We start from the raw sequence: 26,905 nt of genomic DNA, 5'->3' as shown, positions 1-26,905 counted from the left end.
ACCTCACCGCTAGAGTCGTAGTAGGTAGTTAATACAATCGTCAAGAAAAATAACAACGGCCACTATATAACCATCTGTACTGTATGTACTACTATTACATTTCTTATTCTATATACACTCTTAAGGACGTAATCCTAAAGTGGTTCAGGTGGTCCGACGGGTTTTATTAACAATAAGGCGGCTTAGATGTTCAATAATTAAAAGTCAAAACTAAAATTAATCATTAAGAACACCTTTATAAATAACCGAATAAGAATAAATTCATATTGAAGATCATGACAAATATAATTAGTCGTTAAAACAACGACTATTATTATCAACATTAATTTTTATACAAGATATTTTCTGAAATTCGACAACGGATTTGATCATCAGTTTTCTGCTTTATATAGTTTATAATCGATGGCAGTTTGTAATTTTCCAAAGACAGTAAAAATATGGCGTGCTTCTAATGATCTACACAGACCTTATGAATTCGATTAATTAGTTAGTTTGATTTTGCTATTTTGAATTAGCGCCAATTTAACCAAACACACAAAAGTGGAAAGGGATTACTAGGGGTTGTAATATTATTTTTCAAGTTGACAACACACTTTATAGAAGGCAACACTGGTTACCATGGCTACAGCTTTTGACAACATATGTTCTCTGCTTTTACAATGATTGTAAATGAAAAGATTTATGTTTCGAAAAAAAATATCTATTCAGTCGCATAGTCATATTCTGCAATTTTGATGGCAGAATTTCACATACTTGGACAGTTACAGAGTGCGTCAAAATTTGACGATAGGTCTTCTGTATTTTGTCGATATTCCTTTCAAGCCGGTAAGCTGTTGTATTACATAATTTGTAAGCGTCCTAAAAGCAGTTACTTAGTTTGTATTTGATGTTTGTTTGAAGGACCAAACTGGACAATAGTCTCTGGTTGCCCAGAAGGCCAGACCGTGTCTGCTAAATTAGATTACGATAAAACTGTTGTGTGGGCTCATCCTCTTGATATCCACTACGTTACTAAGGGAATTCAAGGTACGTATTTGTTTTATTTGCTGTGCCGTTATGTTATACAAGTTCTAATTATAAAAAATAATTATGTTTACCTGCCCTATTATACACTTAAACATTTTATTTGGAAATTTTGTTGTAGGCGTTAAAATTGACAATTATTTTTACTGATTTGATGTTTCCAATAACCCAGGTTGGCCCAAATTAATACTCCAAGTCAGCTGTCTAGATTCAATTGGACGCTCATGGATAGTTGGTTATGGTTGCTGCAGCTTGCCCGCAGTTCCAGGTCTTCACACAATTCATGTTAATTGTTGGGTACCATCTACTACGACATTGACTGATAGGATCCGCCAATATTTCCTTGGTGGATCTCATCAACTCATTCAAAGTGATATTATTAATTTAGGATTGAACCGGTAACTAAACATAGCTTTCTTTTGTTTGATTTATCAACTAGGTTTTGGTTAAGTAATTGTTGTTATGGTTCTGTTTACAGGTCCAAACTTAGCACTCAATCCAAAGGAACAGTTCAACTACAAGTAAACCTAGTCTTAAGAAATTTTAGTCAGTTTGGGGTAGAGTATAAGTGAAAACATGAAAGTGATAACTTACCTAGGTTTTACAGTATTGTCAATATTCATTCAATTTTGTGTAATGGATTTTATTCAAGAAAAAATAGACCTTAAAACTCAACTGAGTAATGCAAGTATTACTTACCAAAAGAAGGTTGTAGATGATTTGCTTAAAAATATAAGCAGCAAACCTCACGCGCTCTACTACAGAGCTCACGCCAGTAGAACTGTGAAGAGATCGCCTGTCGCCTTAAGCAGCTTTCCAGAAAAGACTTTCAGCAACTCTTCTATACCTGCAGTGCCTTTAGGAACCACTGATGTGTCTACCACTATATTTGATATTCTATATGATGAGAACACCTCAGATGCTGAAACATCTTCCACAACTGAGACAATATTCACAACTACTGACTTTGAAAACATTACTGAAATAACTTTCTTTGAAACTAAGAATATGTCAATTGATATACCAAAAACTGTACCAAAAATTAATTTTAGAAAATATTGTGGGTGCAATCTGTTGGTAAGTCGGTGTCTGACATTTTGAGATATGTTTCAAGAAATGTAGGTAGTTCATAAATATTTCTTTTTTTTAGTACCAAGTATGTGACATAAACTGTTGTTGTGATATGGATTGCTCAAATAATGAACAGAAGGACTTCCAATGTGAGAAGAAACAAGCAGTGTCGCCGTACGATGATGGCTGTATTTCTCATTTGTTGGACAGTGACTTGATATATGGAAGCAGTATGCTTGACAGCTTGTTTTGTGTAGTCAAAACTAATATTCCTGAGAAACGCAATGTGAAAAAGGTAGTAATAGGATAAGTCCTTTATTCAATTTTATTAAATGTATAGACATAGATGTTGTTTTCTTGCCTATAATATACTATTTGTTTATCTTTCAGCCAAACCTATTAGTGATAGATCATTATAATAAATGGAAAAGTGTTCAGCACCAGCAGGTTTTATATGAGTTTAAGAAAACACTATACAAGTACTCTGATCCTATTTGGCTTCTAAAAAATGGAACAATTTACTACCTAGGTATGTATTTCTATTTTGTTACTTGATAAGCACAGAATCTATTGGTATCGTGCTATAAATTTTATTTAATATAAATTCTGTTTCTTTTTTTAGATTTTCCTACACCCATGGTTAACACATATTGCACTGATAGGGCACCCATAAAATTCCTTAAAGATGAAAAGATAAGATGCAATGTCAAATTTAATGATTTAGAAATGTTTCATATTGACAAAACAGCAGAAGAATCTATGGTTATTAGCGCTACTGAGAGATCACTCAACAGTTCAGCTTTGGTAAACACATTCACCATGTTTATTTACTTTGCAACATTTCATTTGACCTGCTTATTTAACATTGTTATATGAAATCAAATACAAAATGATGTTGTCTTTTCAGAACTGCTCAAATCTCCACTGCATCAACTGGACTATCCTAGCATGTGATAATGATGTTTGTATGAAATATAACAAGAGCCACTATGAAGCTTCATGCACAGAAAGTGTCTGCACCAATCTAGCATTGAAAATTGATTACCAATTTTATTACTATGATTCTAAAATTATAAACGCCACCATAAAATTCCACATTGAAAACATTTCAAATGTATTGCCATTTCTGTCTCAAGAAATAACTGTTAAGTTCATAATGTCCAATAAATCTCTAGACAATGTTATAGAGTTTAGTGGAAATCCAGGATACATAAGCAACCTTCCAATAATAATTTCAACCGCGAAGAGCAATTTCACGGAACATTTTTTCAACAGAACAATGCAGAGCAGTAAATTAAATTTTCCATTAAACAAGGAAGGAATATGTTTCTCAACAAATTCGTCACAAAACTTCGTAAGATTTGGATTGAATAAAAGAACGAAATGTCGTTATGTTCACGCACAGAGAACTGTAAGACAGAATATTACGTCTGTGTGCAAAAGTATTCAAGAAAACATTCAAAACTTATTAGGATTAGACAAGGAAATCTACATTTCGCCCTTCGGAAACCCTTACGGCATTCGTGATGAGAATTGGATACATTTGCAGAAAGAAATAAGTGAAGAAATAGTGTATGGAGAATATAGTGACAATCTATCAAAGCTACACTGCTTTCATTTAATTAATAGAATTTCAGTCACATTCGTGTTTGCCAATGTTGATGAAAATGATTTCACTGATCAGAATAAAATTATCTTCGCAAAACTCCAAGTTATTACAAACAATGTTACGTTTTATATTGAAGATATTTCATCTGTGATAACTATTGATATTACTTTCCTAGACGCAACGAAACCAAATCTTTATGTATACGCAGGAAGTCCTCATTTAAATATTCATCTACCCAAAGACTTTTTCTTTCCTTTCAAACCAAATAATTGTTTCCATGTTTCTAACTCATGTGTTTTAACAATACTATGCTGTGTAGCAATATTTTTGCAAATAAAATAACTCTTGAATAATAACTAATAATTTTTATTTGAAATAATTTAAATACTTTTGTTACTTCTATCACTTCTAACTTGGCATCCCCTTCAAGGACTTAACGATCTTGAGTTTGTGATGGCCTGAAAATAAAACCCATTTTAGGTTCAGTCGGATCGCATCGTCCCCCAGACTCGAAACATTAGCGAGAGATAGAAGAGAGAATAAAACATATCGATATAAAGGAAATTTTTAATATAGCCGCATCACGGAAAAGGTAAACTATCATAGTACATGACGTAAGGTACTAGAGCTATATCGGTATTTACAATATTTTTACATAATTTTAATCTTCAAAGAATATTTTAATCTAATAAAGTATAATAAAAAGCAAAGAAGACAGTAGTAAATATAAACTGAAGTTGCTTTTAACAAGTCGTTCGGAGCAATGGTGACATGTGCCGCTACAAACCTATGCGACGTAAGTGTACACTTTGCGGTCGTCAGGCGTGCGGGCGAGGTACTCGCGCTCGATCAGCCCTTCGATGCGCTTCTTGATCACCACCGGCGACGGCAGGAAGCGGGCGCGCAGCTGCTCCGTCACCTCGGCCACCAGCAGCGTGTGCTGCAACACCACACGAGCTACTAGTCACCTTCCATATATTTAACCCCTATTCGCTAATTCTAACTATTCGCATTTCGCAATAAAATAAACAGTAGTCCTAGATATTTTAAACTATTGTATAGATGGAAAACTTACGGCCATTTTCTTTCTGGCTTTCATGATACGGACAATGGCTGCCTCTATTTCATGTTTACGATCCTCATCGACTTTGTTACGTGTCTCTCGACGCTCCGGCTCCGACTCTCCCTTAGCTGCTACTGTCTGGATCTTAACTCTGCAGCAGACAATGATTATATTTAATTATTTCTCATATATCTAATTTTGGGTTCAAGTCGATCGTTATCGAAAAATGGCATAATAATTTACCTATGTAACTTAGACGTGAAGGCATCGTTCACGTAGAACTGATGAGAGGGCTCGATCTCCTTGGTCTTCGGATGTTTGATCAGTACCCTCTGGGTCGGCTTGCCCATGGCCAACGACTGGAGGGCTCGAACGAGATCCTTCTCCGGAATATCAGTCTCGTTGAGAATCTCCTACGAAGCACAAAAGGTTGCGGATAAAATGTCGAAAAACGACACGGGCGACACGTCGTATAGGCAGAAACGAGGGTGGCGAACTATGAAAGTCAATAAGCTCGAGGCGTAACGTAAAGTAGATAGCGACGTTACAAGAGAGGCAGAGAAGAAAAAGTTACCTCGTAGGTGAGACGCTCGCGCTTGTTGAAGAGCAGCAGCACGCACATCTGGAAGGTGGACACCTGGATGATGTGTCGGCGCGGCGCGGGGTGCGGCGCGGGCGGCGCGGGCGCGGCGGGCGGCGAGCGCGGCGGGGACGCGGGCGCGGCCGCGCGGAACGTGGCGTTCAGGTCCGCGCTGCCCAGCTGCGGCTGCAGCGACAGCTGCCGCCCGGAGTGCTTGGCCAGGTAGAAGCTGATCGACACAATCGTACACGTTTTATATCTCCCTTACACGCGTCCTACGCCTATCGCCATTCGAAAAAAAAATCTATGGTGTCGCTACGTACCTTCTGAACACTTCGAACGCATTTCGCGGGGCCGTCGGTATATTGCATTTAGGCGTAGCGCTTTGTGTCGGCCAGAAGCCTGTAGTTAGTACGCGCACTGACAGGTCGACCCCGTGAAGATTTATCTGTAATAAGACGATCGGTAATAGGGTTATTATTTTTAAACGCTTTATTTATCACTAGAATTAACGGAAGTAAAATATTATTATACCATGTATATTTACTCTAACATCATTACACATATTTAGAGATAACATTACAATATTATTGTTATAGCGTGATGACTCGTATATAAAGCTGATAACGAGTGCTTACCCCAGATGACAGGACATGCTCTTTGAACTCCTCCATAATAGTGTTAGATACTGTCATGTCTTTAAACATTCCTTCAAGCTTCGATGTGAACTGACAACCGCATTCAGTCTAAAACATAATAAATAGAAATCAACATATAGTTAAAAATTAACTAAGTAAGAGATAACTAAGAGGATCAGTGTTTATCACAAATGATTACTCATTACATATTTGTCACTAACTTACATTACTACTAACCTACATTAGAATAACTCAATAAGAAACAATTATATCTAAGTAGTTTACTAGCTTAATCCTGCTTAAAGTCTTCATTCTCTGCAAAATTCTTTACATAAGATTCTGAAATTATGATCACTATAATCTTGGAAATTTAAAATTGCTTTAAATAATAATGCCAAGACTTTAAGCAAGATTTTTTTTATACAACAGGAATACTACTGGTAATTTATGATACACGGGACACTTACGAAAATGTCCAAGCATTAATGGTAAAGAATTTTGCAGAAATATGTGGACAGGATGGGGAGTTCGGACAAAGGTTCAATTTTTAATCAGTGATCGAATTCTCTATTTGCGAGACATCTCCGATTATACAATGAAAGTCTCGCGGCTCAACATCCTTAAGTAAACCTTCTTTCTGGGAATGGTTACAAAACCAAATAAAGCATCTTAGTCATGTTACAATACAATAATTTAAGAATACCTATTATGATAAATTATTATGTAAACACTAACCTTCAGTTTAGAGATCATATTCTTCTCACTGTCATCAGACACAGACTTGTTGAGCAACAATCGCTTGGCTAAGTGCTGCTTGTAGTATCGTTCAAACACATCTTTCTCTTGTAGGAATCTAAATAGTACCATTGTTTTGTCCAAAACTGCTTCGATTTCTTGTTCACTCATCTAAAAATATGAAATGAGATAGTTGTATGAGAAGCATTTTGTGATTCTGATATTGTTGCAAAATTCAAATAAATAAAAAAAAATACTTACGCCTTTTTCGCCCTTCTTTAGCTTCCCATCAATAAACAGTGATAAGAATTCAGGAGATTTACTGTTTAAATTAAGGAAATATTCGAAATCTGAGGCGATCATGTGTTTGAAAATCTTGTCATTGTTGAACGAGTTTTGAAGGAAATGATCAAATCTGTCCTTTAGATCCAGCAAGTTCTGTAACCGAAATAACGACCGTGAATCTCAAACATTCGGTATCGTCACATAAAGTAACATTAGATAGTGAGGCTCGGGGGCGACCTGCACGAAGGTGATGGCGTTGGTGTTGTGGTGCGTGTCGGTGACGAGCGCGCGGCCCTGCTCGCGCAGGTGCGCGGACACGGCGTCGGCCACGGTCCGCAGCCCCTCGCCCACGCGCGCCAGCAGCTTGTACACGCAGGCCAGCTCCAGCGTGCGCGTGTGCTGCAGCATGTGCACCACGCCAGAGTTCTCCATCTCCACGATGGTCTTCATGTGGCGCTCGATGAGTTCGTGCTCCAGCACCGACACCACCCGCGGCTCCGTGCTCTCGTCCAGGTAGTGCCGCGCGCGCTCCGCTTCCTCGGCGATGCGCGCCTCCACGCGGTTTATGTACACGGCCGCGCTGTTCTCCGCCAGGAACTTCTGAGATTCCATCTGTGTGGCCGTCCGGATTTTATGAATTGTCGTATTTCAACTAACGTTACTTCATTATTAATCAATAAATGAATTGATGCCATAACACACAATTACATTAATTACATCAGCAAAAATAAGAGTGGTAATAATAAGTTTTATGTACATTACCCTATAAAACTCCGAAGACTGGTGCAAGAACGGCTTTTCGAAGTCTTCCTCGTAGACGGCGCGAGAGTTGATGCCGAGCACCATGAGCATTTGACAGGCATTACGGATGGCCAACCGGTCGACGACCTCACCGCGGCGCTCGCGGGCCACCAGCTCCAGCAGTGTCTGCCGCAGGTGGTCACGGATGCACCCATAACGAACGACCTATGTCACAAACATTCATTAGAGTATTAAAATAGTGTCTATTAAGGATGTCTGATAAATATTTATTTTGAGTAAAACTATGGTAGAACTCACCTGATCTCTAAAAATAATGAGTCCAAGATTATAGACATTGTCCACCTCATTCTGTTGTACATATACCCTGTCCATGTACATGAGTATATCACGGATCATCACCATACTAGTTTGATGGTCAGTCCAAGCATTATTGAGCGTCTGAAGGAATCCATTGTGTAGTGAGTGGAGGACATCTTCCCTGACCTGAGAATATATAGTTAGAATAAATTCATTGTTAGAGATGTGTAAATTATAAACCATGTTATTCAGACCTTTGTTTCAAGGTGTTGAGTCACCACTTCCTTCAGCCCAGTGTACAGCCTCTCTCCATGCTTGTGGAGCACCATGGTGTATGCATTGCGATAAAGTTCTTCAAAAGAAAGACCCGAGTTGTTTTTCTTTTGAATCTCTTGTATTGCATTTTTCAACAAACTCCATATGCTCTCCACATACTTCTCATCCATAGTCATCTGTAACATAAAACATTACCTTATGTTTGCTCCTTATACATAAGTACAATCTTTATAACAAAGATCTTTCATATGGAGTACAGTCTAGCACAGTACATTTACAAATGGTTTTGTATTGAAGTAGTACTGTATCATTTCTCTTAACACTATAATTGACATAAGTTTATACATGATACACTGATCTTGCTATGAATGTTTACTGACCCAAGTGTCTGGATACATTTGGTAATAAGGTTCAGAATAGTTCCACACTTGAAATTTTCTAGTCATCTTGGATACTTTAAAAACTTTGTGTGTTAAACAAACATTGTTCAAAATAAAAATTGATGTTCAAAAACATTAAAATACACTAAAAATACTTTGTTTATCTTTTGAATTGATTTTCACTCCTGTCATCAAAAATATAAATTATGACATATTGATTACAAAAATTTTGTTCTGTAAAATAAAATCTTTTCTATTTTTAAATCAAAATGACAGCTGTCGCAGTTTATAGGGTTACCATTGCCTATTAATATAGTTAAACCTTTTTCTGTTAGAAATTTATCAAGTTATCATTAAGTGATACATGTTACAATTTCATAATATTTTGCTGCAGTGTAAGTATTTCATAAGTTGAGTAATTTACCACTATAAACATTTCTGTCCGCTACAAAGCATAGACATACCTACTTAAAGTAGATAGTTTTTTAAAACTGCATTCCACATTTACTGACCTATTTTTGATTCCCATTATTGTAATTGAATAACATGTATAATCATATATAAATACACATACTAATATCTATTTTGTTACAGGAACTAGCTCTAAAACTCTCCAGTACTAACCATGACTTTTTTTTTCATGTTAGACATACAACTAGTTGATACACATAAGAATTTCAATAACAACCATCACCACAGAGGGTATGCACTAGATGGGAACAGGAAAGTTAAATGAGTATTTACAAACTAATACTGAGTAAATATATTGCAAACTCACTAAACAATTACCTATTCAGTGCAAACTGGTGTGACCTCAGAAAACAAATCTGTTTAGCCAGCTTTATCATTGTATCGGTACGTATAACGTTATGAGAATCAACGAGAATATAAAGACCGATAAACTTACAGGGAAAGCTCTGATCCTCATCTTGCCAGGTTTGTCCTTCGGTAACGTACTCTTCATCATTGCGGCTACGATATTTTGTACCAATGAATCACTACACAATTTAAGAAGATTTGTTCACTGTTCATTTGTTGTCGCGATAACACATCGTTACTCTCATTTACACCTGCAAGAGTTTAGTAAACAGTATAGCACAAAAGCCGTAGATACTTCAAACAAATCGTTAGATCCCAATGTTGATGCTAATTCATGATCGGATTAGATGACGAATTGCTTACCAACGCAATAAACAATATTTTTACAATACGAATACCGTCGCTTTGTTCAAGTAGGTATTAGTAAAAAATAAATTCTAAGACTCAGTCATAATTATTGTGAATACTAGTATATGTGACATTGACAGCTAAAATATTCTCTATCTCTTTTCATCTTGTGCTAAATGTCGTATACAATAGCGCCACCTCACATTTTGTGGGTGACGTTCTTTTTTGATTTCCTTTTCTCTGCAATGGCTATTATTTCAGATTTGTCCAACCACTATACTAGAAATTAAATAAACTTACGAGTAATGAGATTATCCACTGCTAGTTTGGTCACAAATATTTCACTATCGCAATGAATATAGTACATGTATTTTTCTGTTTTAGCATGCTAATAATTCTTCAATTGTTTCAGCTTTCTGACGACACCATAAACAAGCTACGTTATTTTTTTAAAACACATTTTGGAAATTTGAACAGAGGGGTTTTAGGTAAAATATACAATTTGGTCGTTGGTTATGGTGTATAGGTTCTTTAATTCTTTACTACGTCTTATTGATATTTTATAGTTTTAAATGACTGTTTCGTAACTAGAAACTAAACTCTTTTTAATTTTAACTGAAAACAATTTATATCTTAAATAATTCTTAATATAGTGGAATCTGAAGCTATTTTATTGTCACAGAATTACCAGACATATAATCGTATAATGCGTGACCTAAACACACATCGACTTTTACCCGTATCATGGCTGAAAGGAATATGTAGCAACAAAATTGCTTCACACTTCACTTTAATCAGTTGTAATTTACCACATTCATTAGCGTCAACATAAATATAATTAATAAATATGTCAACCATATAAATGGAATACTAAAACGAACGAGAATAAGTGCCGTAGACCTAAAGAGGGAGATTTTGCGATTTAAATCATATTTGCTGGGCGACATGTGACAACTCTCTGAGTCCTACACCATCCAGCAATGTCTAGCATTCAAAGAGGCAGACTACCACCACTCATTCCCGGAATATAATAATATTGCCATAAGAATTCATAGAATAACTACCGAAAAACATACTGTTAAACTGTTAAAAACAAATATTTTTTTTGAAAACTTCTACCTACTTTTTTTTTTTTTTTTTTTTTTCTTTATTAAGGGCTTTGTCAACTTCTACCTACTTGGTTCAACTTTTTAGCTTGTTAGCTTACACACGTAAGTTACGTACCTACTTGTTTCTTGGTAGTACCTTCACTTATCTACTATAGTATAGCTATTTTAATACAGCCACGACACAGAATAAATAAAAATATCAGCACGTTTTTTTTTGTATTACGTGTTGTAGTTTTTGCTCCAAGCGATAGATGGCTTTAAAATCAATCTCACAGCGATCGTTTTGTGTCGCTCACGCTTACCCACACTGGGCTGGTTAGCAGCAAAATTGACGGGATTTTTAATATCATCAAACTTTAACCTCTAACCCTGAATTGTCTAACGGTGGGATGGTAATAGATTATTTTAGTATTATTCAAATTAAATAAAATGAAGTTCAAGTCGTGAACTTTCCTGTTTTCTAAACGTCCGAGCAGAAAAAAATTAATAACCATTCAGAGGCATCAGGAATTATACCTAACTCGAAAGCGTTAAATAAATTTGTAGGATAAAATAATGAAACTAATTGTGTCGCGATTACATTCTGATCGTATCTTCTAAAGGTAAATGTTGATCACGACCTAGCAATGTAATTAAGAAGGTGGTTAAGAGAAACAAAAAGAAAAGTCATAAATTTAAAGAAAACTTTATTTTCAATCTTTAGCCGGCCTACGTACAAACATTAAATTTTATACTTATAAATACTTTCGTTGCGGTTAAAGTAGGCAATAAATAAAATTTATGACGATAGATCTTACAGCGTATAATTTGAATAATTTAAACATTACAATCTTTGGGTTTAAAATTAGATTTTTTTATTACCTAGTTATTTTGTGGCACTACAAAGAACTCTACGACGAACCATAATTAGCGTCATTAATAACATATAACAATATATTTTATAAAATAATACTAGAACTGCCTTTAAACATAAGAACTAATATTACAACATAATCTGGAAGATCACACATTTGTTGGAAGAAAATCATACATTTCTAGTATGAATACTTATTTACTTAAAAACAGAACTAAATTTATTCTTCAACACAACTAATGGCTCAGGTAATTAATTGTGAAAGAAATGTTTTTTATTGTTAAATAGTTTTTATTCTTTTTTTTTTAACCAAACTCTAGAAATATTATAAAGTTGGGTATTTAGCTAAACAAACAACATTTCACCTAAAGTTATAATACTAATCACCTGTTATCATCGTTACGACACACAACTTGATACAAGGAGATATAAAGATGTCTATTCATTATTGTAAGAGGGGTGTGCGTGAAGCACCCATCGGAATAGGAGGAGAGTTAGACAAGCTAGCACGAAGAAAGAGATCATCACTCGTAGGTTCTTCTCTGACCGGTGGTCACGTTCACTTGCCCGTAGCCTTTCGACTAAGCCATTCTGAAAAAAAAAGAAAATTAAAAAATATAAGTACTGTCAAATCCTTGATTAAATTTTAATCATCTTAGTCTATTAATATTAGTTGGTACATAAGTAAGTAGACAATAATATAATAGCGTATGCTTAGCTAGAGATACGGTTAAGGAGGTTTTGTTTAATTACTTTTTGTTTTACTCTTTATTTTGTACGTCGAAAACATACTTCAGGCCTTAGTATTATAAATATAAATATTAGATAGGTACTTTATAATAAACCTTTTTAAATGTTCAAGAATATAGTTTCATTGAAAATGGAAGGGCTACAAAGTTTAAGTATGTTTAATTAGTTACATGTAAATAAATAGGGACATAGTAACCAGAATTGTTTTTCGTAAAAGTCTCTTTTCGGGAAATGAAAATGTGTTCAATTGTGTAAAATAAACAATCCGAATACAGAGAAATCGTTGCTTAATTAACTTATTCAGTGCTAGGATCATTCATTACTGCATAATTTCGTTCTACGTTTATATATTTGGCTACAAATATTGTGTTGGACGTCTACTTATTATAAAAGTTCATTTTATATTCATACCGTTACAGGTTTGTTTTCTCAGTTCATTTAGCTTTACTAGATTTTTATATGAAATCGATAACGTTCATGTGAAAATATGACTTTTTTGTGACAAATAACAGAGCCGACAAGGTTACGTATGATAAACATGTTTGTTCCTTTTGTAATATTTTCTTGCCCAATTTTTTGTAGCGATGTGTTTAAAAAAGGAGTTTAATATCTATATAATCCACACTGTGGTACCTAACTACTTAATTTGAAGATATCAAAGCGGTACTTAAGGACTGTAAAGACAAAAACAAGGATGTTTTCCTTCGTCTTATTTAAACTTTGTAACCGAGAGTACGGTTTTATATCCCTTTTTCATTTATGACGCTAATAAGGTGTAATAGTTATGATGCATCGATTGTTTTTCAAATGTTAAGTACCCATCCTCCATGTGACGCAATCCATGAACCAGTGTCTTCATGTAGAAGGTCGGCAATAGCAGCAGCGGGGGCAGCCACTAGCTCCAGGGCTGGTTCACCTTCAGCCGCTTCAGCAGCCTCTCTTGCCAGGGCTCCACACACACAGTAGACCGCAGCGATCTGGCAAATATCACATACTTTTATAATATTTTTTAGCTTACTGCAGAACCGCCGATCATTTAATTATTCAACCCCTCGCGCGAGTTGTCTATAGATTTGTAGATCAATATTTATTTAGGCTAGCGCGGCTTGGCCAGATATCAATTAAAACGACGAAACTTAGTTGAAAATAAACTCTCCCAAAGTCTATTTTTACATTCACCTAAAAAAATCTTGAAAGATGGATTTTGGTTTCGAAGGCTGCGAAGACTATCAAAGCAATTCATAATTATTTCTTATTCAAACCATAATACAAAAAACAGACCTTTTTTGTTATTTTCTTTCTTTATGTATTATATTGTACAGATTTATTCAATTAACACCGACCTTCATTGTTTGTGTGGTAATAATAAACTACTTGAGTTTCAGAGAAAGCTATTAATAAACTGATCGAAACATAACTTTATAACAAGTATTAAGTCTGTTATAAGCCTCACACTTGGCAGCGTTCAACCAATTAATCACAGTAGGTATCTACGAACCTACTGGAATAGACACACTATAAATTTGGAATAGAGACACGCTGTATTGATTATGAGAAGCTCGTCTTACATTCATGATAAATTATGATGCATGGTCGGGTTTTAGAAGGTAGAGAACAGTTTATTCTGAATACATCAAATACTACTAGCTCGAGTTCGCATGGGTAAAAGATTTTTAACTTTTTGCGCGGACAGAACTGTGACCATAAATTAGTACCATAGAAATACGTTAAGGGTTTTTGATATGAAAGCGTTATAGAACATACAGTCATGTTTTTTATTTATAATAAAAATACTGACATACTGTATAATACCAGTTCATTCCAAACGATACCGACAGGAAACATCACGCGAACATCAACAATGATCCGAGTGATATTTGATACGTCTTCTATTTATTATCTCTTTGAAATAATTAAAGAACAAAGTAATTTAATTCCCACATATTTAAGTATCATTTGAAAGTCTTAACAGCAGAATAAACAAACACATTCAATCTAAGTTAGTGTTAATCTCTAACAAACTCGTGTCGAAGTAGAAACCGCGATACCGTAAAATAATGACTTTAATGCGTCTTCGCTTGTTTAAGTACTAATAATATACATTGAGAACTAGAATAATACGTAGAACTAAAGTTATAAAGCTTTTAAGTAAGTATTAAAACTGATTTGTCAGATTAAACTAAACTCATTGAAAGAGATTTGTGCTTAGGTCTTAATGTCGGAACTTTCGAAGGTATTTTGTGCCTATCTGAACAAAGAAGCCTGTTCTGTTGTTTTAGTCATCGATACAATGTTATGAAGCGATTAACATCGTTCGTTGTAAGACTGGGGTGTATTCCGGAGCTCCAAAAGCACACATTTTTAAAATTTATTACCTGATACTTACGTAAGGTCTGTCTGTTGTGGGTCCTGAATATATTCGAACGAGTGGAGGAAATCTTTTATACAAATACTTGCTTTCTTATTTTGTTTTAGGATGCAGAATCGCTACAGATAACATAATTTTCAAGGTTTTTATTGAGTTTTTTTTACTAAGTTGAGTGAAATATTTATTGATTAAGATTGGGACTTTATCACTGACGGGTAGTTACCTTGGACCACGTAATATTTTCTCTGGTGATTCGTCTTGCTAACGCCAGAGCTAGTTCAGAGAGCGCAGTATCAGATTTCAGCATGGCGGAGGGAGCGCGCGTGGCCTGCCGCGCCACTTGCCTGAAGGCATCGGGCCTCTTTCTTTCTAAAGCTGCACATAACGCCCTTAGAGCCGCCAGCACTCCAGCCTCTGTATTACTCACAGCCTCTTCCCCACATTCCGTCTCCACCATTCGTTGGAGTCGTTTCATTACTATTTGCTGTAATAAATTTAAAAAAAACTTCAATGATTCTCATACTTTTCCTTAAGTCTTCGAGTATACTAAGCGTTGCGTATAAGTTTACCTTTTTAGCACATAAAGTTGATCGTCTAATTTGTGTTTTTATATATTGCAGGCATAGAGCGCGTCCTTGTCGGACTATTTGTGGCTTGACTTGTGTTGGGGTGGCGAGGCACCAGCCGATGGTAGCCGACAGCCGGCGGGAGACTGCTGCGGCCGCGGCGCTGGACACCATAGTACTGAACCGGCGCTTTGTCCGGTCCAGGGGTGACAGCGACCGCGTCGGCGACACTCGAAGATCTGCAAATCAACAAAGCTTAATATATTGTACAATATATACATAATAATATATGTACATCTTAAGTACTGCTATAATTAAATGAGACTCGACCGTGTCCACAGACAAACTGTTCAAACAGTTTTGTGGACCATAAGTATAAGTTTCATGTAAGAAACACTGTTTTAATAATAATAAATAAATAAATAATAAATATTAAAGCAATAAACATTCTTCATATTACCATTAGACACTATCAACGTGCGGTAGATCTTATTGTTTCCTTGTCGTTGTAATTAATTCTCGCCATTCGTAGTACACGAATTTGCACAAACCATTTACATTAAATAGTTTGTGAATACTAAAATTACTCGAGTCTATATAATTTAATCATATGCGCACTTAGTTGCAGATTGAGTTGCTTTGGTTTGCCACAAATTCTAATTAAATTTTACAGGAGGGTAGGTAGCGGTTACTTTTAGAGAAAATATTTCAAACAATCAGAGATAGTTTATAACAAACTATGAAGTATTTTTCCCTCGAATTAATTGCTAACTTTACTTCAAATTTCTTGGACACTCTTAAGGCGCCATTCTTTTCAAAACCCTCACTAGTAACAATGGTTTCTAAAACTTTACGAATTGTGAGTATAGCTTCAGTCTACTATGTGAATTCTTCAAGAAAAATTAATAATTATTAATGCTATTGTAGTAATTAAAAATAATGTATAAGTATAATGGCGAGAGTGCGACAAATATTTGTGTGATGCACAACCGGTACCACGGAGGTGTTTATATTGTTTACATAGACCAAAATTAATAGTTTTGATAGGAGGATTTGGAGCTGTTATATAGTTACAAAAAATTTATAGGAGATGGCGAGATGTATTGGAACCTCTTACTAAAGCCTGGCATCAAATAGCTTTAGAAAAGTGGAAAAAGGAAAGGGAGGCCTTTGTGGCCTGCAGTGGGATAATATAATAATAATTAATTGCTCTGAAAGTTCTGTCGAGAAAGATAGTTTCTTCATGAATTAAAATAGCTTTTCTCTTCTTACTTGGTAAGCTAATCAGTCCATCAGTAACTCCAGGCAGCGCGCTGAGCGGCGTGCTGAGTTTCCTGCGCATGCGCAGCGTGGGCACAAACTCGTCATCTTCTTCGCCATCGGGTGGAGTGACTTGTATAGCGATGTTGCTTGCCTCTTGACCTCTCACCCCACCCAGTTGCCATCTTGACTCGGTTAGTGGCCCTATCTGAAAATATAGTCATCTTAGTTTAATAAATGATCATTTTGTGACAGGAGAACAGCAAAATGGGTGCTTTGTGATTTATTCGATACTTGAAAAAGAATATGAAAAAATATAAATATATCGAAAAAAAAACCAAGACAAGATACCAAATAAACTACATTTGCAACAAGAGTACAACATACATAAAATTCATAGAATAAAGAATAATACCAAAGAACGCTACAATCCACAATAAGAAACTGCATGATGTAGCTATAAAAACAAATGACGGTATAAATCTTGCCTATCACAAGGAAATGCAAAACCTAGGAAAAGCGTCAGCCAAGTCAAAGGAACCCTCGGCGGTATTACGCGTTCTCTCTTATATTACTACAAGTAAATTCATACTCAAGTGATATTGCCAACAGCGCCACAGCAATCAATATCATCTTTAGGGAATAGCAACCTAAATGTTTACTAAAGGATTTGTATACAACTTTATAGTAGATTTCATTATGAGCTAGAATTTGTTGTTAGACTCTGCTAGAATGAAGACTGGTCAGCAATGGTAAGGATTTGAAAATTATTGTGTCCCCAATTAATTCAAAAGTCCTTATCCTATATCCTTCTGACAGAATCTCGCATTATAATTAACATTCGATCATGTTTTTAAAGGTCCAAACAGATATCAAAATAATATAACTCAGCCTCATTTTTAATTTTAAACTTTTTCGCTATTAAACCCGGGTATTGTGATTGCGTATGTCAAGACAACACAATTTCCTAAAGATTCCTCGAGCCTTTGAACTCCCTTGCTCAGTTAATAGCTTTTTGCTGACTCAAGTGAGTACAGCGAGCCACAATCAAGCCACGTTGTTGATCCTTACTAAACTGGGGCTTGGGTATTGTCTGTTGTTTGTAAGTGCCGTCCTAGAAAAACTAATTTATTTTATTGTTGCCCGCTTAATTTTAGCTACCTTAATGTGTTTTTTAAACAAGGACTAGAATAGCAATTTGTTTTGCGTAAGAGCGGGTCCATTTTATGATTTAAATTTGATGTGTAAATTGAACTTTTCTGACGCATCAAATTGCGTTTAAAGCACGTCATTATATAGAAGTTTCCTAAGATCAAAAGTATTAATGGTAATTATGTGCGTAAACCGTAACAAAATACTTTATTATGTCTAGGCGTAGACTTGAATGTATAATGGATTTTTTCCACTGTGAAATGCACCGTTGATAATTCCGCATGAGTGAAAACTGTAAACGATAAACTGGTTGGTAATAAAAATAGCTATTACTTGCAATGTTTCAGTGTATTTACAAGTTTGTATGCATGTATATTCTGTAAAAAGTAGATAAATTATGTTTTCTTACTGTTAAAATGTGACCTCCTTCCAATCATAGAGTTTAAAAAGTTTAGTATTATGTCATATTCGAAATAAAAAGATAATGGGTTTCTTGATTGCCACTTTGTTTGGTTAATCGACATTTCTCAATAATCATCTAAGTATAACATAATCATTTATTGACTAAAACACAGTATAACTAAACTAAAAACTCAAAACAAAGACACATTTATGACGTTGTTGATTTGTAATTTACAAACTATTTTGTCTTATTTTTATATGGGCACCACGTGTAAATATTTTGGCGCACGTTATTTTTCTATTTTCACGGATTGAAAAGCGCACGATTTTTGGTCATCGTGGTTACCCCAACATTAATTAAGTCGCATTAACAATTTACGTCAATTCATAGTTAATTCGACGTAATTAACAATTACGCGTGTTCTGATACAGCACTACAAATACTTTGTGTGGCGTTCGTCGATCGAGATTGAGCATTGATGTGTAATTTGGCATCGGCACATGATTCTCTGATTGAAACAATCAAATGATTTATTCAAATCGGTCACTACTGAAATACCAACTAAGAAGTGCGCAATAGATACTTGCAACTGTTTCCGTACTCTCTAATATTAAAAAGAAAACCTTATGTGTTGTATGTACTTAACTGTAACTAGCAAAAAAAATTTAATAAGTCTTTCCCCAGTTAAATATACATTATCTTAGCCTCTCCGTGACATAGGATACTTTTTGTCAGGTTAAATAAAAGGGAAATTCCGGGAAATCATTACTTGTGGTAATCCTCGAGAAACCTTTCGTAGCATAGTATAAGCTATGAAAAAATAATAGCCCCACTTTTTAAATGTTGGTGTAATTTGTCTTGAAAACAGATGCGTTTGAAAAAAAAGTTTTTATTTTGGTATTTTGATTTGCTTACGATTGTGTATACCTACTAAATATTTGAAGAGTAAAAGACACTACGGAGATACTGGCAGCCGCTCAAGATCTGACGTGTGTTTGGTGTGTTTGTTTTTCACGTCTCCGATGCATTCATATCATGTTCATTTGAATCGTGCAACGACATCTGCCCTGTGTAATCAATCAAACGCGACTGCAGGTTGGACTTTTTCCAAATTTTTCTGAACCTAAAATATTTAAGACTAGACAGATTTAGTACAAAAAAGGTATTTTATTTTCAACCGCGTATATTGGTAAACAATTTCGCCATTTCTATTCCTCCAAGACTTCATTACGTATTTTTCTGTCATAGATCAACAATACTCCTACTTAGTTAACATAGAATAGAGACAGCTCAAAGGGTGAATCTACATACAAGTAAACAATAATATTATTTCAGATCTCCTGTACTGTTGAGATAAAGTAACTACATTATACTTATCTCAAAGTAGGAATACTCAGATGGTTGCAATCCTATATCTGCTTTCATTTCACGCTGCAAGCAGGCATGTTATTATCTTTTATCGTTTATAAAAGCACTGTAGATATGTTACTACGATGTCCAAGAAGGTTTTTCATTTTTTTCCTATCTTCCATTCGATACGATTGTTAAACATTACGAGTTCTACATACAAAAAATATGTTTAGAGCAGTTTAACACAATCAAGCATTTGGAAATTACGTGTTATTGCTGCAAATTGTTTCAGCACTTTACAAAATTGTGTAAGTAGAAACATGTCATACGTTACCACATAATGATCAGACTTCTACAACTATATTGCTCGTTTGAACTTCCAAAGGTAAGCTTGCAACTCTAACAGTACTTTTCTTGAATATATTTTATTTACCGGAGAGAGCGGAACTCATAACAATGTATGCTAATTCACGGGACAATACGGCATAATGGTATTACTTTAGGCCGCAGAATTGCTAATACGAGGGTCCCGAGATTTACGAGAATGTGCCGAGTATAAGCGTCAGAACTAGCGATACCTCTTGTTATTCACTGCCGACCTACATCAAAGTCACCTATTTTTGGAAAAGGAGGCTTGTTTTAGTAATTAAGTCCAAATGTTTGACGTCATAATGTTGTTTTTCTAATGTTTTTTTTTCTGTAAACGTCCTGTTAATAGCAGCAATGAAATGCAAATAACAGTACTTAACATAAAATCCAGACAAAACACGCAAGCTACTTCAATGCGCATGAACTGAACATCTTCTTGTTAGTAGAATTTAATAGTTATAAGGATTAATCAGGGAGTTTATATCCAGATTCAATAACTGCGGATCTACGAAATACATCCTCAGTCTTTCAAAAGTAAGAAGCGGAATAAGTATGTAGTTTTCGTTCTTCAGAGGCTCTACTAACTCCATCAACTTTCAAGTCAATGAACTTGAAGATTTATTTTGTTTGGCTATATTTTAAATAGCGAGTAAAACGTGACCACTTAGTCGCTGTTTGTAGTTATGTAGAATGAAGTCAGTAATAATGTTAGCGGAGACATCTGACTAATTAGAATGTAATGAAAGCGTTGTAGAAGGCGACAAGGCGACGAGTCACGCGGTGAATTGTCAAAGATGATTGTAACAGCACGCCACTTACATCTCCCGCTGAGGAGATTCAGATGTTCGTCATTAATTTGCTCAGATGTCTTTTGTGATTCAAATATTCTACAAATGGACAAAGTATTTTCAAAGAAGGGTAATATTTTGTTCTCATTGTTCTCGTAAACTTGGATTATCTGCTGTCGTCACATGTCTATAAATTAAAACGCCAGATGACTCACGCATAGTAATGTTCAAAATCTAGTCGTAATTAAATCAAAGTAGTTAAAAGTTTATAAAGCGTTAATGTAAGACAATTATTCTCTTGGAATTGCACGTTAGGCACAGTGGTTATTACAGTCACCTCGCTGCAATAATCGTGGCGCTGCGTATGGTTTGGTTCGAATCCCACCAAATAATTGTGTGATGAGCTCGAGTATCTGTTCCGAGCCAGGTTGTCAATTAGTCTACATAAGTATGTATTAAGAAGTATATAAATATGTTTATCAGCTATCCTAGTTATCATAGTACAAGCTCTGCTTAGGTTGGAATCGAAGGGTCTTTTGTCAGTCGTCCAATAACATTTAGATGATATTTATTGCAATGAAAAGCCAGTGTTTAAATTTCAATTTAGTGTTGTCTAGTTATAACAAATAAACACATAATTTAATAATAAACAATACGCACACGTTCATTTGAACCCTGGCACGATGAATTCCTTGTGTAAAGAAAAAAACTAGTGGTTCTACGACTGAGGACCTTGAGTTAAAATCAATTTGTCACTGTTATGAGAAGCGCACAACTTGAGTTAGCATTCACGTAATTTATTTAACGTGTATTTGTCTAAAGATAAAGTTATTACTTTACTTAATATAATGTGTTGTTTATTTTATATAACTTGACTATTATCATCGACAGCGTTTAATATGATAGCAGCGCAGCAATGCTATTAAAAAATAAAATGAATTACGAGATTACTGCAGTAGTGTCCGACTACTGATCACGAGGTCCCAGGTTCGATTCCCAGACAAAGTGACAACGACAGAGTGATTTATATTGCATTTCATAAAACTTTGCCTACAACTTTAGCTATAACAGACTGTACATATGTATGTTAATAAACAAATCAGTTGCATTTTTTGTTCGTTGTTTATTTTACGTTTATGCTATGTTATCGTGACAGTTCAAAACATTTGTCTGGTCTTGATGTTCTCCAGACATAAGCCAAGATAAAAATAACCATAAAACGTATCTAATTTATACCTCTGTATGCTAGTAAACTAAATCAGGCATAGCTCAGTCGTATATAAACTTTGATTAGACACGTGCGGTGCGGCGATGTAGTCATACTGTTACTAATTCCATAAGTTAATATAAATTGAATTAAACTGCCAGGTTGCCATACACGCTTGGTAATTGTAATACGATTCAACCGTTAATTTGTTATGTATCTTACTTGAATCTCAACATAAACAAAAATATAACGTTTACCATAAAAAGCAACAAAATGAAATAATATTTGTGCATGCGATGCAATGATCTGTGAAATACTTCGACAGCGGCGGCGAGGTTCATATCGATTTCAATGTCAATTACGTGGCCGATTGGTCCCTTATTTTGCTTATCACATATTGATATACTCATACAACCTTTCATGATTTCCCGCAGAGATACCGCATTATAAGGTACTTGCGATTCCGTACACATCAAATAACAGATGTTTATATTTTTATAGTGCTATAAACATTCAGCGACGCTTTATATTCATTCGACAGTTTTGTAAACATAGAATACGTTCGAACTTTTTATGATGTCCAGTTTATGTTATTTACCCTTTTTATTAGTTATGTTTGCTCGGTGAAGTTAAACGGCTCGTTTGTTTGTTCAACTTACTTAATATAAAGTTGCTTCTTTATAGGCCTTATCTTGAGATATTCACTGTAAGATAATTGAAATAAATTGCGGACGAAAGGGGCCAGCGGATATTAGGAAGTTGGAATAAGATAGAATGACAGCAGAATTAATAAATGCGAGGCAGGAACAGATGGTGTAACAGTTTGGCGGCGGGCCGGCGACGACCGTGACTGCGCCGCGTCGGTAATGTTAATTCATCAGCTCAATGTTATACTGATATATCTATGTGTGTTCTGAATGCCAAATTAGATAGGCTTGAGGAAACAATAACATATATTTAAATTCAGCAACCCTGTGAAAATAGAAATGACTACCTATAGTCCCAGTAACGTTTATTACTTGTTATGTTAACCTATTTTACTGCTCATTATAATTATCTGCCCTATTACTGAACCCTGATATTGAATCTATTTTTTGACAAAATACATAAAAGAATATGATATTATCCTTAGTTTTGAAACCAATCAAAACTTGATACTATAAAAACTCACGAAATTTAGAAAAAAATAATGAAACATTTTCTCCTACATATCTTTGCATAAGTGTGAACGAAAGCAAAACATTGGAGGCTTTATGTTACCCGTGAGTCATTTGGAGGATAGGGTTTTACGATGTCTTCACGCGAGGGTTAGCAATCCATCATTACGCTGTGCATCTCCATATTCTCCGCGCTATATCATCTCACTACATAGGATTTAGTTTTCATCGTACACGGCCGGATCTTTTTCATCTTTCTTGTTTCACTGAGAAGACCAAATATTACCCGGTTTTTATAGACAGCGATTCAATAAATCCTTTATTTTATTCACTGTTCAAAGTAGTAAACAAATTGCTTTTGTTTATTAAATGTTTGTTTTAAAAGTTTCTGCTTTATTTGTCTGAGTTTTAGCGAAATTGAAAGTAAATTTATCTGTAGAATAATTTTATAGCAGAAATGAAGTTATTAGTTTAGGACCTTTTCGTCTATCTATAGCGTTATTATTATTTCTGGATCAGCATAGATCGACCCCAAGTCTAAACAGAAACGATATAATACTAATTAACTAATTTTCCTGTTTAACCCAGAAATAGTTAACTATTTTGTTTATACTAAGACCTATAAAATGAAACATGGTAACAAGCAGGTGCGATAACGACTAACGATCCTATTTTTTCCAAATCATATTATAAGTATGAGTTTTTATTGGACATCACCGAATAAAAGAGTATGATAGAAGAAGCTCCGTGTAGTGCTGATCAATTATTATCGATAACAACAGTCGCATCTGTTTTGTTTTTAAATGACCGCAGATATAAAGTTCTTAAAGTAGTTGTACAATTGTTCTATCTTTGTTGCCGTTGCTTGACCACTGGCCCTTTCCATTAGTTATACTATTATCAAATTTAATAACCCACGTTGTGTTGTGGGTATTGTTTAAACGGTCGGTCTACGATATCGCACCGACCGATGCGGACACTTTAATTTTATATTACCCAAAGCACACAGGAAAATGCTTCCACACAACTTTCATGAACCCAATGTTATTTTACTATTCCGGCTTTAGCAAATTGTTTGTTTTATGTTATTGATTTTTAAGGGCTCATGGCGTTTTAGGAACAAATCGACCTTATTTATAACTTCTGTTACAAGTAAATAAAACGCTTATTAAAATATGTATATCGTTCTCGAGATTGACTTGTCTTCTGAAGAAATATGTGTACACTAGATGTTATGAAAAATTGCTGGTACGAAAATTGTGAACGTTTATTTATTTGCTCGTTCCGTGTCACGTAATAAGACGTGAGAAATCTACTTTTATCAAGTAGAAGTGGTACTATAAATAGCCGAGATTTGGTTCAAGCTGGTTACAATTTATCAAAGTTAAGTAATATGTATTACGTCGGGCACATATGCCGTGTTTACGGTCCGTTGTTTAATCTCTACGACACACGTGGATTTGGGCATTAGCGTCGACCAAACTTTCCATTGCCCTGTTTATCCTAATGGCCACTTATCATTTGTTGTTAAACGTTTATCAACGATACACCAAACCGTTATCGCGATAGTGTATTATAATGTAAAAGCTAATAGCCATACCCAACAATTAACGAACCAGAAAATCTCTGAAGAAAGTTGGCGTTAAAAAGCTTTCAAACTTCACACTTCTTCAATTAAAATGTAAGAGCGCAAATTTGTACGTCTGTTAGTGCTGTTTAAAGTCCTGCTAATTATTTTTCATTTAAAAATTCATAATTATTTATTAGTTGAAGTGCCTTTTTTTTTCTACGACTATGAATAATAAATGATTATAAGTGCGCGAGTCTCCACTTCACTCAATAAATGCAGCCTATTTTCCCAACACAAGAGTGGAAATTAAAATGAACGCTTTAGTATTTGGAAAATATTTATTTATTCATCAAGTTATTATGAGGTACTTTCGCGGTTCCGCAATTTTACGCCTATATCACGGATCATTCCCTTCACATATTTATCGGTTATTCCTATCTAATATCGATTTTTTATCAGCCGTGTATTCGTGGGCGGGTTCATGTTATTGATGAGTGCTTTGAGTTATGATGAACAACTCTGATCTATTTATCGTATGTTCAGACTTTTTCTTAAGTTTATTTATGTAACTCATGCCTAAAGATAATTTATGATGAAAACATTTCCTGTGCTACGTTATTAGACTAAAACGTGAAGAGAGTTTAAAATAATCACTGAAACTACTTTGAGCGAAGGAAACTAATTTTACAAGTTAATTTTATAAAGTTTCGTCTTTAAATAGAGGACAGGTACATGTAGGAGTTGGAAAGTGCTCGGGAAATTCAATACAAGCAACGGAGAGCCGACATGGCGGAGCTGCAGGCACGAGAGCCACGGGCAGGCAATCGGGAGAGCAGCCGAGTGCCGACATTCGCTAGACATCGCCATCGAATTCAATTTGTCAGGTAAAACTTTGAAATTGTCTTCGAATCGGCTTTTACTTTATTACTTTAAAATTGTATCATTTTATTCCTTCTATGACTTTCCCACACGATTCGATAAGGTTCATAATAATGTTTGTAAATAATATGTTTGCATTTAAGCCATAATACAGGCCGACTTCCCGAGCATGCGTTTCGTCGCGTCGCGTCGGATTAATTTGAAACTTTGTGAATGATTGTACTGTCAGTGAAAAATTGTTGAAAACTACTTTTTTACAATATTAACAAATGTGATTTATTTACTTTGAGATAATACTTGTAATATTATTATCACAAATCTATGAATAATTTGACCAACAAGTATTTGTTTACCTTGTATTAAACGACTGATATAACCCAGTTAAAACTTAATCTGATATAAGGTTAATTAAAGTATGCTCTCGTTAATTACTGTGATGTAATACTTGATAGTTAAATATTTATTTTTTAACGCACGTAAAAATCCTAGGGCATATTGTATTAATTGCATAAAATATTAATACGTTTTCATCCAAAAATCTACTCTTACTGCAACACTAGATACATTCTTTGTATATTTTTAATCAAAGGAGACATAAGAATATATATCTCAAGTTGTTGAGATCGAGATCCCCATGAATAAGCTAAATGAGATTGCCAATGGCTTGTGGATTCTGACACAAACGTCAGGACGATAACTAGACGGAATAAAGAAGCACAAATGAATATGGAAGCATTGATCTGGAAATGACGTGGAAACCAATCATATAATTGGCTATCCTCGCAATTGTGTTGGACCGAGGGAAATAGTTCATCTAGGAATAGTAATCAATGTATGATTCTGATGTTTGGCCTATACCAGAAATAGACTGTGTATGTCGTATCGTAAAAGCCTAATAGGATACCTAGAATAAGTCCCAGCGGACTCCGTAACGATGCTATTAAGAGATTATGTACCTTTACCTGCTAAACCTTATATTAATGACTTCATGAAATAGGCGGGTCATGTTTTTCTGCCCTTGTTTATAAATGAGAAAGAACTACGAAATAAACCTGGCTGTTTAAAATTGTATTTGATTGTTACTAATTTACTACCTACTGTATTATATTTTGAAAATGTCAGTGTTCATAATTTACTCGTGGCTCTATGAGCAATATTTAATTATTATATAGTGTTGAACATCTCCATAATATAAAGCGGGAGAGGCAGTCGCTTGCGGCGAAAGCTTGTTTACACCC

General features: G+C 35.0%; 3 protein-coding genes across 6 annotated transcripts in view; 1 reads left to right on the top strand and 2 right to left on the bottom strand.

Moving 5' to 3' along the window:
* The first annotated feature begins 657 nt into the window (after window positions 1–657).
* Window positions 658–4,053, top strand: LOC142987433 (B9 domain-containing protein 2-like). Of its 3 annotated transcripts, none has more exons than XM_076136186.1 (6): window positions 908–1,026; window positions 1,502–2,100; window positions 2,174–2,389; window positions 2,485–2,623; window positions 2,717–2,898; window positions 3,002–4,053. In XM_076136186.1, the coding sequence occupies exons 2-6, from the start codon at window positions 1,600–1,602 to the stop codon at window positions 4,043–4,045; spliced, it is 2,082 nt and encodes a 693-aa protein (XP_075992301.1). In that variant the 5' UTR covers window positions 908–1,026; window positions 1,502–1,599; the 3' UTR covers window positions 4,046–4,053. The 3 variants fall into 3 exon arrangements, with proteins under 3 accessions (XP_075992302.1, XP_075992301.1, XP_075992300.1); XM_076136185.1 differs by lacking the exon at window positions 908–1,026 and adding an exon at window positions 1,283–1,421; XM_076136187.1 differs by lacking the exons at window positions 2,174–2,389; window positions 2,485–2,623; window positions 2,717–2,898; window positions 3,002–4,053 and adding exons at window positions 658–825; window positions 1,196–1,421 and having other exon boundaries at window positions 901–1,026; window positions 1,502–1,738.
* Cul3 (cullin 3) lies at window positions 4,049–10,336 on the bottom strand. Of its 2 annotated transcripts, XM_076136184.1 has the most exons (15): window positions 10,187–10,336; window positions 9,627–9,789; window positions 8,318–8,515; window positions 8,064–8,249; window positions 7,767–7,970; window positions 7,242–7,616; window positions 6,981–7,157; window positions 6,720–6,890; window positions 5,985–6,092; window positions 5,670–5,794; window positions 5,341–5,575; window positions 5,010–5,179; window positions 4,779–4,917; window positions 4,491–4,643; window positions 4,049–4,161 (listed from the first exon to the last, which is right to left on the bottom strand). In XM_076136184.1, the coding sequence occupies exons 2-14, from the start codon at window positions 9,684–9,686 to the stop codon at window positions 4,491–4,493; spliced, it is 2,301 nt and encodes a 766-aa protein (XP_075992299.1). In that variant the 5' UTR covers window positions 9,687–9,789; window positions 10,187–10,336; the 3' UTR covers window positions 4,049–4,161. The 2 variants fall into 2 exon arrangements, with proteins under 2 accessions (XP_075992299.1, XP_075992298.1); XM_076136183.1 differs by lacking the exons at window positions 9,627–9,789; window positions 10,187–10,336 and adding an exon at window positions 8,720–8,920.
* Window positions 10,337–11,664: 1,328 nt separating this feature from the next.
* Window positions 11,665–26,905, bottom strand: part of LOC142987430 (bcl-2-related ovarian killer protein-like) — a 53,466-nt gene continuing 38,225 nt past the window's right edge. The window contains exons 2-6 of the mRNA XM_076136180.1: window positions 16,805–17,000; window positions 15,536–15,771; window positions 15,190–15,450; window positions 13,417–13,575; window positions 11,665–12,439 (exon numbers count right to left, since the gene is read on the bottom strand). Of these exons, the coding sequence (XP_075992295.1) occupies window positions 12,287–12,439; window positions 13,417–13,575; window positions 15,190–15,450; window positions 15,536–15,771; window positions 16,805–16,874 (879 nt within the window). The 5' untranslated portion in view covers window positions 16,875–17,000 and the 3' untranslated portion in view covers window positions 11,665–12,286. The remainder of the gene's footprint in view (window positions 12,440–13,416; window positions 13,576–15,189; window positions 15,451–15,535; window positions 15,772–16,804; window positions 17,001–26,905) is intronic.

The sequence above is a fragment of the Anticarsia gemmatalis genome, chromosome 3 (genome assembly GCF_050436995.1).
Source record: "Anticarsia gemmatalis isolate Benzon Research Colony breed Stoneville strain chromosome 3, ilAntGemm2 primary, whole genome shotgun sequence".
Taxonomy (NCBI): Eukaryota; Metazoa; Arthropoda; class Insecta; order Lepidoptera; family Erebidae; genus Anticarsia; species Anticarsia gemmatalis.
The sequence above is the reverse complement of the archived record's forward strand: the minus strand, read 5'-3'. Positions and strand labels throughout refer to the sequence as shown.

What these genes read in the sequence shown, in the direction of transcription:
- Cul3 (XM_076136183.1), bottom strand. Translation starts at nt 8,785, where the DNA reads ATGACTAGAAAATTTCAAGTGTGGAACTATTCTGAACCTTATTACCAA. An exon ending in GCGAGCGTCTCACCTACGAG is followed by an intron (nt 5,180 to 5,340) that starts GTAACTTTTTCT and finishes TGTGCTTCGTAG; the next exon opens with GAGATTCTCAACGAGACTGA. An exon ending in AAGCCAGAAAGAAAATGGCC is followed by an intron (nt 4,644 to 4,778) that starts GTAAGTTTTCCA and finishes GTGGTGTTGCAG; the next exon opens with CACACGCTGCTGGTGGCCGA.
- LOC142987433 (XM_076136186.1), top strand. Translation starts at nt 1,600, where the DNA reads ATGAAAGTGATAACTTACCTAGGTTTTACAGTATTGTCAATATTCATT. An exon ending in TGGAACAATTTACTACCTAG is followed by an intron (nt 2,624 to 2,716) that starts GTATGTATTTCT and finishes TTCTTTTTTTAG; the next exon opens with ATTTTCCTACACCCATGGTT. An exon ending in CACTCAACAGTTCAGCTTTG is followed by an intron (nt 2,899 to 3,001) that starts GTAAACACATTC and finishes TTGTCTTTTCAG; the next exon opens with AACTGCTCAAATCTCCACTG.